The sequence below is a fragment of the Arachis ipaensis genome, chromosome B07, assembly GCF_000816755.2.
Source record: "Arachis ipaensis cultivar K30076 chromosome B07, Araip1.1, whole genome shotgun sequence".
In the NCBI taxonomy this organism is placed as follows: domain Eukaryota; kingdom Viridiplantae; phylum Streptophyta; class Magnoliopsida; order Fabales; family Fabaceae; genus Arachis; species Arachis ipaensis.
The window spans coordinates 27,330,671-27,342,113 of NC_029791.2; the positions used below are offsets into that span (position 1 = coordinate 27,330,671).

Genomic DNA, 11,443 nt, shown 5'->3' on the forward strand with positions numbered 1-11,443 from the left:
TTACATTTAATGTAGTTTTTTGAATTTGAACCAAACTAATACTAGTCCATTCTTCACTGTTTTTCAATAAAAATATTGATAACATTTTTGTAGACATTCAAAATTAATTTTTTTTAAACTCACTAAATTACTGTCATAAATAATCTTTTAATCATATAAATTTAATTAGATGACAAAGTAAGTAAAAATTAAACTCTTATTCTTTTGCAGGGAAAAGAGAACTCTAAATTCATGAACAAACTATGCCTTTTGCACTTAGCATTTGGCACTCTACCATTTCGTTTTAGTTAACTTACTTAGATAGAAGGTGTAATGTTGAAATAATAATTTTTTTGGGTTAAAAATGTTTTTGGTCATGGTGAAATTCATATAGCACCAACAACATATCTAAAACCTGTTTTTTACTTTGTTTTTCTTTACATTTACACAACTTTGTTTTGTAACAGGAATGGATTAACGTGACAGAGAATTTGATAAACAGGGTAGTAAATATAGATGATGTGAATAACTCGGTAACTACTGAACAAGAAAACAATCAGATCATGAAAGGTAATGAAGATAGTGGTGGTGCATCAGTTGTAAGACAAGAAGTAGTTTATGAAGTTCCAACCAACTCAAGTTCATCAACTTCACCAAGGTCTATCTTATTCCATAAGGCCATGGTAGACCAAGCTTCTTCATCAGCTCATAATCAGGAAATGCAGTTAAACATTCAACAATCTAACGTTGAGGATTCGGTACAAGAAACGTTATATGGTGAAAGCAAACTTGACAACAAGCCTCAAAATAATCAACCTTTAGACCTTAGTCATTCTCAGGTATGAATTGTTCTAGCAAGTATTTTGCTTATTGCTTCTTTTATCTATATGTTTAGAAACAAGTTAAACATTGAACATACAAGGGTTAGTTATAACTGTTAGTCAGAGTGATGAAACTCTTATTACTCAATCCTTTTGGGCTATTATCAAATGATCTGGTCTAGTTTGACTCTAATCTTATTTGGGTCTATCACTGACAAACCAAAAGTTATTCACTCACATTAATCTCAATTAGTGTATCTTAAAAGTGAACTTTTAAAGAATTCATATAATTTAACTATGGTTGTAACCTAGTTTGCCAATGACTAAGCCATAACTTGTGCATTATTTGTGATATTGACTAGGAGCATAGCCATTCCCCTGATAATTTCATTGAAGAATCAAAGAACGACGAGAGCAATGAAGGCAAACTGATACCTTTAATTAGACAAGATGATAGTGCAGAACCCTCTATACCAGCTGAGGTGATGGCTTCAAAAGACATGAATGAGAAATCAAGGGATTTATTTGATGATAAGGTAACATTTGAGACTTTAAAAGTTTTAGTATATTAGTCCGTCAAAACGCTTTACCTGTTGGTGGTGGCAATGTAGATCCCACTATTTGTTGATAATTTTTCGTCATGTTACATGAGTACATGACCAATAGTTGTGTTGTGTAGTCTGCATATAGCTAACATAAGGAAAAACAAAGAAATCAACTAATTAAAAATAGAGTTGCTAGCTACATAATATTGTCCGTCACTTTTTTTTCTCTCTTTTTTTTAATCTCTTACTATTATACATCTTTCTTGTAAAATTCAATAGGAGACAATGAACTCACAAATGCAAGAATCATCCTCACTAGTTCACACAGAGAGTGAAGATAAACCCCAAGAATCAATAACACAAGAGGCTACCGAGGAACCATTAATAAATTTTGATGCAAGTGGCACAAATTATACTAAAGATGTTGAAGGAGAACATGCGGATTTGAATATGAATGAAGTCACAGGTTTATCGGAATTAAAAGGTGAAAGTGATAACAAGAATGAATTAGATAAGTCACATCATGCCTCAGAAGAAGTGAATCTTTTGCAAAAGGAGCCAAATCAAAAGGTTGAAGATCATATGAAGCAAGAAAAGTTGGACACACAAAAAATCTCTGAAGAATCTTCACTACCAAAGGTCACTGATGTAATCATCGATGCGGAAGAGAAGTTATTAGAATCTGATAATAGCAATAATGAAACCAAGGTTTTGTCTAAATCAACAAATGAAATTGATGAGGTGAGTAACAACGAAAATGAAAAAGCATGAAGAGTTACTTCAGCTTGAGGATCTTAGTGCACCAAAGCCAAATAAACCAAATGATAGCTCAAAGTTCCAAAGAGTCAGTAGTTTTGATTGAACATGGTATTAGTTGAGCCAATTTTGATTGAACCAAAGACGAAAAATGAGGGCCTTGAAGAGTATTCGCTAAGGAGAAAAAAGAACTCTACATCAAGTTTTTTACATCTAATTATCAAATTAAATAATGACATGTGAACCTTTTCTTGACATGAGTAGAAACTTAAGCTGATAATTGAATGAATAATTCAAAAAGAACTTGATATACCTTTGTGAAGTGGTTCACTTGGGACAAGTGTTTGAGGCTTGCTACTTTTTGGTGTTAGAACACAAGGAAGCGGAGTTCCATTACTTAGTTATTTCCATCATCAAGTGTCAGATTGATCATGAGTCTGAAGTAGACAAAAGGAGATGGCATGAAGCAATCAAATATAGTATTTAATTTCACGCAATGAATGTGTTGTACATGGTTCCCATTTCCCAACTTCAGAACATTATTCTCAGTCACAATGTACATAATGTTATCGTACTTTACAATGTAAATATATAAAAAGAAATTGTATTTTTGTTATCCAATACTTCAAAAAATGTATAAAAATAAAACTCCCATTATACAACTTCAACCATTAGGTAAGAGAGATCTGACAATTGATTTCGTTGACTACTTGTCCTTGACTCCCTTGTTTCTTCTCTTTGGTTCCATTGCTCATAGACACAGTGAAGTAGCTTTGCACTGAGTGACATGGATGAATATGATAGGTTGTACAAGAATCCCAACGAACCCATTGAAGCTCGTCTCAAAGACCTTCTTTCTCGTATGACTTTGAAGGAAAAGATTGCTCAGATGACCCAAATAGAGCGCCGGGTTGCTACCTCCTCTGCGCTCAAGGACTTAAACATTGGTATCTATCTATTTATCTATAGCTTGGCCCCTTTCTAATTGAGTTCGAATTTTAGAAAGTTCGTTAATGCTTCAACAACTTTACATCCAGTAACTGGTGTTTTTCGCAGCTAAGCAAACTCTTGAGTTCCATGGATTTAGGTAAACTTTTGAGTTTGATTGGCTTATATATTGATTGGGGGTTTAGGAGACTTGGGTGACAGATTTATATACAATGTCTTGAACTTGTTTGAACCATGGACGTTTCTACTTGTCAGTTTCTACATTCTGTGATCATTACTTTATTTACATGGTACATTTACTTATTTCTGTTTTTCTGAAGGAAGTGTATTCAGTGCTCCAAACAATGGACCTTTTGAGAAGGCACTGTTATCAGATTGGGCTGATATGGTGGACGACTATCAGAAGTTGGCGCTTGAATCACGGTTGGGGATACCAATCATTTATGGGATTGATGCTGTTCATGGTAACAATAGTGTCTACGGTGCTACTATATTTCCTCACAATGTTGGTCTTGGAGCTACCAGGTTGGTGTTCAATCTTCTCTCTTCACTTTGTTGTGTGTTTTGGGAGTATGCTCTCCCTTCATGTTCTTCCAGCCTGAATTTTCTAATAAACTTCTTGATATGTTAGCTAGAAACCTTTGTGGTTGGAACCTTAACTTCAAATGTAGTCATTCCACATAAGTAGCTATTGAGATTAGAGTTATTAAAAGGTAGCTGAAAAAACCAAGGTAAATATGATTGAGATATAATATTATTGATAAGCTCAATTGTCAGAGCAGTAAGAGGTCATGTGTACTTCAAAAGATGCCTCAAAGGCCAAATACTTTCATGTTCTTGTATTCAATTTAATTCTTAAGAGCATGAATTCCAGCCTCTGATTTGGTAAGAGATTGCTTCTTGGTCATCTAGATTATGCTTTGTTTTGACATACAAGTCTTGTTGTTATCTTAAACAAACTTTGGTTTTTCATTCATGGTGTGGTAGAGATACAGATCTTGTTCAAAGAATTGGAGCTGCAACTTCACTTGAACTCAGAGCTAGTGGAATTCACTACACTTTTGCTCCTTGTGTGGCAGTAAGGCATCATAATCAACCAATCATTATTTGTTTCTGAATTAGTTATACTCATTAAAAAAAAATCTTCTGAATTCCACTATATAAAGAGTCATTTTAGCAATTCGTGCAATGTCAACAGTGGTTAGGCATGGATTTGTACTTTTGCGGCATCTATTCTTGGTATCATGGAAGAGGTGATAGATGGCCACCCTATATTGACGTTTACAAGTAAAGAGCAAAATCATACTTAATGTAGTGCTACAATCCAAATTTTAGCCTAGATAAGCAGTGGTTGTTTGGTCCTTACTCCTTATTTGAAATCATTATTTGGCATTTTACCTTGAAGCAATTAATATTGTGTATGTTCTGTACTTAGTACTATTGCTGTGTACATTTACTCTGTACTGTACAACAAAGTCTCTTACAAATAATATTAGAGTTGTAAAGTAATACTCACACATTCACACAAAAAAAAGAGTTATGAAAGAGAGTAAAAAAGTTTCGCTTCTTCTGAACTGAATTTAGAGATGAGAATTGATTCTGGTTAATAAAAACCAAACTTCTTCTCAAATTGATTAAATTGGAAAACTTAAGACTTAAACATCCATGACAATGAAGAGGCATAGATTGTGCTTCTTCTTTCTTTTATTTGTGGCACTTAACATTCAAATAGATTAGTGCTGGAAATGCAGATATTCAACTCACATAAATAGTTGAATGGACAGGTTTGTAAAGATCCAAGATGGGGAAGATGCTATGAGAGTTACAGTGAAAACACTGAAATTGCTGGAAAGATGACTTCTTTTGTTTTAGGTTTGCAGGGCCATCCTCCGTAGATGAAAGCCATCGATGCTACTTACATTGCTTATAAATTCATGTCCTTAAGAGACTGAATCTACAAATCTCTTACCTTTGTCATCTTTTTTCTTCATAGTCTTCTCTTGACTGTTTTTTTGAATTGATTGTAAATGAAAATGCATCTTGTTGAAATTCCTTTAGCAATCTATATACCAGCATAAATCTTTAAAAGCCATCACAATCTCAAGTTGTGAAATTACTCTTTTCGGAATTGAAACAAACACATCCTAAAAAGAAGAAAAGCTCTATGGCTTTTGAGTTTCCTGAAGTTATTGTGAAAGGGAGTAACTCAACTCTCATTGTGCAGGAAAGATTTATTTTACCTTCTATCCCAAGTACTGCTGTAAAATGTGACATGTTTGTTTAAAAAATTTGTTACATTTTTCCTAGTTTACATGTCATTTATTTACACATATGTGCAATTTAAGTACTTACATGCTCTTGGAGTATTTTTAGTGCATGATCCAAAAGCATCCATAACCACCCATTCTATATGTTTTATATAACTTGTAAACATTATAAACAAAAACAGGAAGCTGTAAATGTTCTTTGAGCACAATGAGCTAACTTTCATTTTTTTTAAAATCAGCGATGCATTACATATCTTTCTTTATCGAGGTCATATTCATTCACCTGAGTTGCATTACAGGAACAATGTTATTGCTTGTGCCAAGCATTTTGTTGGAGATGGAGGAACAGAGAAAGGTGTAAATGAGGGGAATACTGTGTTATCGTATGAAGACTTGGAGAGAATACACTTGGTCCCTTACGTGTACTGTATAGAGCATCGAGTTTCGACCATTATGGTGTCATATTCTAGCTGGAATGGAAATAAACTCCATGGTCACCATTTTCTTCTAACTGAAATTTTGAAAGGAAAACTAGGCTTCAAGGTGGGATGTTTTCTGCAAATTTTATCTTGAGTAAAGTGACAATTAGATTCTCCAGGGTTTTGACTTAGAATTAAATAGTCTTTGAAGAAAACAAAAGTATCATGATATTAAACAGTTAACACTTGTGTCCTTCCGTCAATGGATAGTGCAAAACCAAACGGAGTTGCCCATGTATTTCGTTATCTACAGTGGTGTGTGTCCCATTGTTGTACATGGGCATGGAAATAATATAATTTTGGACAGCGAAACATTCATTATCTTTTGGGTTTCTATATAACCTTTTATCAGCTGCCTTCTATTTATAACAAATCCTACTAGATCAGGTGAAGTTTTGCTCCAAAAGTTGTTATCGACGTAACAATCTTTCAAAAGATAGACACGTTACAGTAGTTGACGGTATATATAAGCACCACCATTAAGTTTTATGTGATGAATTGATAGAAGGATATAACGTGTCCACCGTTTGCTATTGTGGGGGTCCAAATTGGTTCTCTTTTTTTTTTTTTTTTTCAGGGACTAATTAGTCCGAAGTCGAAATTTTCAGGGATCTAATTGTCACTTTACTTTATTATCTTTCAATCAATTGCTGCCATAAACAAACCACTGTTACAAACCATGTCATTGTTACATTTTGGTACATCATTCAATCAATATATCTAGATACAATATCCAGTAATGCACCAAAAAGTTACAGTGACTGGTAAAAGGGAACACAGGGAGTGTTTTCTTTTATTTGTGAAATTCATATAAAGCATAATGGTTAGACCAAATACTTTGGTATAGGGATTTGTGATTTCTGATTGGGAGGGAATTGATGAACTCTGCCAACCATACGGATCAGATTATCGTCACTGCATCTCCACTGCCATCAATGCAGGAATTGACATGGTATACTTCAATTCCCTATGTATTTTAGCAATGATGCTTAGCTTTATTTGCTTTTCTAAATAGTGTCATAAGGGCATTAATATATTTTAGCAAGGTGCCTTGAGAATTGATAAGCAAAACCTGTTTTATCTTATATTTAAATATACATTCTCAAAAATATGCAGGTGATGGTCCTTTTTAGATATGAACTTTTCATGGAAGAGTTGGCCTTTCTAGTGCAATCAGGGGAAATACCAATAGCCAGAATTGATGATGCTGTTGAGCGGATTTTGAGAGTGAAGTTTGCTGCTAAACTTTTTGAGTTTCCTTTGACTGACAAATCTTTGCTAGATATAGTTGGTTGCAAGGTAAGCAAAATTAGCTCCCGCTAAATTTCTCTTTCAAGTGCTAAGGCTTTTTACTAATCATTTTTGGATATTTGATGATAGAGATAACTATCAATTGGTACCCGGAAAATTTTGGCTTTGTCAAAATGGTACCTGACTTTTATTATTAACAGAATAGCCCCTAAAAGATTTTAAAATTTAACAAAATCATTCAACCGTAAAAGAATGATGTCATAGTGAACGAAAAACACTGATGTGGTCGTTGGAAGAGAGTTCCAATGATGGCAGAGAGCTCCGACGACGTTTCCGTTCTTCTTCTTCTTCGTGTTCGCTGCTTCTACTTCTTCAACACACCGCTGCTTGCCTTTTCGCCATGACTGCCGAAGAAAAAGACCGTCATGGCATGCCGCTGCACTTTGCCGCATTCTTCGTGTTCGCTGCTTCTTTTTCAATATGCCGTTGCGTCCCCTTTGGCATCTCCTTCCGCCATGGAAGTACCTCGCCGCGTTCTTGTGTTCGCCGCTTCTTCTTCTTCAACATGCCGTTGCGTCCTATCCGCGTCCCCTCCACCATGGCAGCACCTCGCCGCTGCGTCCTCTTCTGCCATGTCAAAGAAGAAGAAGAAGCGTCCCCTCCGCCATGGCAGCACCTTGCCGCTGCGTCCCCTTCCGCCATGGAAAAGAAGAAGAAGGCCATGGCAGCATCTCGACGCTGCGTCCCCTTTCGCCATGGCAAAGAAGAAGAAGAATAAGATCGGAAATGTCGTCAAAGCTCTCTGCCATCATTGGAGTTCTCTTACAACGGCCACATCAGTGTTTCTCGTTTACTGTGACGTAATCTTTTTCCCGATAGGTGATTTTGTCAAATTTTAAAATCTTTCAGGGACTATTTTGTTAATAACAAAAGTTAAGTACTATTTTATCAGCCCAAAATCTTTCGGATACCGATTTAGTATTTACCTCTTTTATGATACTTCCGTGTCTGGTCAAGCTGAGTGAGTTTTGTCATAATCTAAAGAAATTTTCGTTATTGCCTTGAAATAAAGGATACAAAGACATTAGTGTTAGGAAATAGAGAGTAGCGCAAGCGTTAGTGGAATAACAAAACCGACACAAAAAGGATTAACATGGTTTGACTTAACACCTATGCCAACGAACAAAGACAACAAACAAATATTTCACTATGAAATATAAAAGAGATACAAAATAGGTGATGATTTTACTTAAAAGAAAAGTATAGGTAAACAATGAAAATACTAAATAATGTAAACAATGGATATATCGGATGTTCAATTCACTAGGTATGCAAATGGTTATCCTAATATTAAGATTTAGGTGGGTAATTTGGGAATGTAGTGTGTTTTTACTTTATTGGGCCAATTTTAGAACTCATTGTTCACAAAAGTCATTGTCTACCTAACAAAGTCTTTACTTAAATCAAATGTCTAACGAGATATCAAAATGATGACCAAACACTCAAACCCAAGTTCCCAAATCCCTTATACATTATAGTATTTATCTCAACAGGGCACACTATCCTCACAAAATAAAAGAAACTCAAAACAACACTCTCACCAAGTATACCAAAAGGACATGTGTTGAAGCAAGAAGCAAAATTGCTTCTGCTGCTGGATATACAACACGGTTGTGTTTGGTGCACAATGAGCTTCGGCTAATGCCTCTTATTTATAGGCTAGTAAAGAGTTCATCCTCATTATTTTATTAAACAATTAGGATTTCATCAGTCCATCAAACCACTGTGATCATCAACAAGCATCCAATTTGGAAATGCAACAAGCCACAAAAGTTGATAAAAAACTAGGCCACCAACAATTTAACTTTTAGCAACCTAAATTGATTTTAAATATTTCAGAATAGTTAGGACAAAAACATGTTTGGGGAACGAACAAACATTTAACCTAAGCTGGAGTTTTTCTTTTAATAAAATAAAGCTTTATAATTATTAATTTTTCATGGACAAGTTCGTCCAAAAATTTAGCATTCTTAAGGGAAGGACCATGTTAAATTTATATTATAACATTGGGGACATTTTGAAAACAAGAAAACATTGGGGACGATTTTGATTTTCAACAAAAACCTCAAGAACCAAAACAGTACTTACTTAACCTACAAAACAATGTGCCTGCAGAGGCATTATTCTCCAAGAAATTAAGTCAATAATCATGAGGAAAAAGGAAGAGAGTGAGAGAGCATCGATAAATATCTGTAAGAGACACAAAACTAAAACTGCTTCAACTTAAACTATCTTTGATGGAAAAATATCCTAAATAATAAGATTTTTTGTGTGGTTATGGTTTCATTTCGAATTAAATTACTATATGTTCTTGCCAAAATGTTCACAATTTTGTACTGTCATTTGAATGTTATGTACAAAATTTTTTTTTCCTTTAATTGATAGACTTCCATTTACCATCAAACTGTTTCTGCAGCCACATAGAAATCTAGCTCGAGAAGCTGTTCGAAAGTCCTTGGTCCTGTTGAAAAATGGAAAGAATCCTAGTAAACCTTTTCTTCCCTTGAGCAAGCATGCTAAAAGAATTCTTGTTTCTGGAACTCATGCCAATGATATCGGATATCAATGTGGAGGGTGGACCGGTTCTAAATATGGATCTAGTGGCCAGATCGCAATTGGTAAGCCATTGTTATATTTCGGATTCTGTATGTATAATTCTCTAAGCTGCTTTGGAAGAGATCATTGCTATTATTGATATGTTTACAAATTGAGTTTTGGAAAGAAAGGATTGGAAAATTTTTGGATCTGTCCACTCCCCAAGTTGTGAAATTTATACAGATATGCTTGGTTTTTGAATTTTCTTTAGAGTGGAAGTTGTGAAATTTGTAGAACGGAAGTATGTAATGTGAAAAACTTCCTTAGTTTAATAACTATTATATTTTAACTGATGAGACTCAACCTTTTGATCTGTGTCATAAATATTCAAAGAGTTTTATTGGCTGTTGATCAGCTAACACAATGCTAGTCTTTTATCTGGTTTTCCAGTTATTCGCAATGTCGGTAGAGTTTGATCATTGATGCTTCTATAGCTTAAAATCTTTGAGTAATTCGTACCATTTCAGGCACAACTATCTTAGATGCTATTAAGGAAGCAGTGGGAGGCAAAACAGAAGTCATTTATGAGCAATATCCATCAATAGAGATCATCGAACGCCACGAGTTTCCTTTCGCCATTGTTGTCGTCGGTGAGGCTCCCTACGCTGAGGGAAGAGGTGACAATTCAGAGCTCACAATCCCTTTTAATGGATCTAGAATCATAAACCTGGTTGCTGATAAAGTCCCAACACTAGTGATTTTGATATCTGGAAGACCATTGGTCATAGAGTCATGCTTGTTGGAAAAGATAGATGCTCTTGTTGCTGCTTGGTTGCCGGGTACTGAGGGACAGGGAATCACAGATGTCATCTTTGGTGATCATGAATTCAAGGGTCAACTACCAATGACATGGTTCAGAAGAGTTGAACAGCTTGATCAACTAGTTGATCATGGAGTTAAGTCCTATGATCCCTTGTTCCCTCTTGGTTATGGACTAGCATATAATAAGGAGAATTTATATGATTAAGGTGCTGGTTCGATTTCGTCTTCAGACACATACTGACACGGAAAAATATAGACAGAGACATAAAAGTTGTCTTTGTATTTTATTTGATAAAAATAAATATACAAAAAGAAAGTAAAGTTGTGAAACTGGAAGAGACAAATTTGAAACTATAAACTGGAAGGAGAATAAGATGGGTAAATAGTGATAAAAATTTCTATCTATTGTTGTGTCATCCATAAAAGAAACTTGTAGATTTCGTTTTTTAAGATCGAATCTTTGCCTGTCTCTTATTTCATCATTCTTTTCAAACATCTTATCATTTCTGTATTTTCTCTTGGAACAAAATCCAAACTAAAGGTAAGTGCAAGGACTCATCATGAGGAGTCTTTTAGCAATATTAGACCTGGGAAATTTATATACTAGTTCCTGAACACACCCCACCCCTTAAGAAAATTTGAAAAAACTTTAAATTTGTCATTTATATTAATTATTAAGTACACTTCCAAATTTGAGTTGTCACCTTAAAAGATACATCAGTAACTATTTTTCGTGAATAAAAATAAAGAATAATCTTTACGTAGCTCTTCTGTAAATTCACCCTTCCCATCCTAAATATCTAAACACTGGACTAATAAGTTCACAAAGTAAAATGTCCTACATATAATCATTCATATAAGAAAATTATGTAGTTATGTTTTGTCATTTTTGTTAGTTCACTATCTTTGGATCTCGACAAACTTGATACTTGTCTTTTTATTTAGTGATTACCTGCATGACTTTGCATCAAGATTACAAA

At 34.6% G+C, this 11,443-nt stretch overlaps 2 protein-coding genes across 11 annotated transcripts in view; both read left to right on the forward strand.

Moving 5' to 3' along the window:
- Positions 1-2,689, forward strand: part of LOC107606968 — a 7,051-nt gene extending 4,362 nt beyond the window's left edge. The window contains exons 3-5 of the mRNA XM_021107536.1: positions 447-818; positions 1,163-1,336; positions 1,625-2,689. Of these exons, the coding sequence (XP_020963195.1) occupies positions 447-818; positions 1,163-1,336; positions 1,625-2,116 (1,038 nt within the window). The 3' untranslated portion in view covers positions 2,117-2,689. The remainder of the gene's footprint in view (positions 1-446; positions 819-1,162; positions 1,337-1,624) is intronic.
- On the forward strand, positions 2,759-10,930 carry LOC107609749 (beta-glucosidase BoGH3B). Of its 10 annotated transcripts, none has more exons than XM_021107545.1 (9): positions 2,759-3,048; positions 3,370-3,580; positions 3,962-4,127; positions 4,834-4,940; positions 5,556-5,859; positions 6,643-6,747; positions 6,912-7,094; positions 9,523-9,724; positions 10,169-10,930. In XM_021107545.1, the coding sequence occupies exons 1-9, from the start codon at positions 2,889-2,891 to the stop codon at positions 10,666-10,668; spliced, it is 1,938 nt and encodes a 645-aa protein (XP_020963204.1). In that variant the 5' UTR covers positions 2,759-2,888; the 3' UTR covers positions 10,669-10,930. The 10 variants fall into 10 exon arrangements, with proteins under 10 accessions (XP_020963204.1, XP_020963197.1, XP_020963196.1 ...); XM_021107540.1 differs by lacking the exon at positions 4,834-4,940 and adding an exon at positions 3,139-3,188 and having other exon boundaries at positions 2,921-3,048; positions 3,374-3,574; positions 4,037-4,127; positions 5,616-5,859; positions 10,169-10,913; XM_021107541.1 differs by lacking the exon at positions 4,834-4,940 and adding an exon at positions 3,139-3,188 and having other exon boundaries at positions 2,921-3,048; positions 3,370-3,574; positions 4,037-4,127; positions 5,616-5,859; positions 10,169-10,912.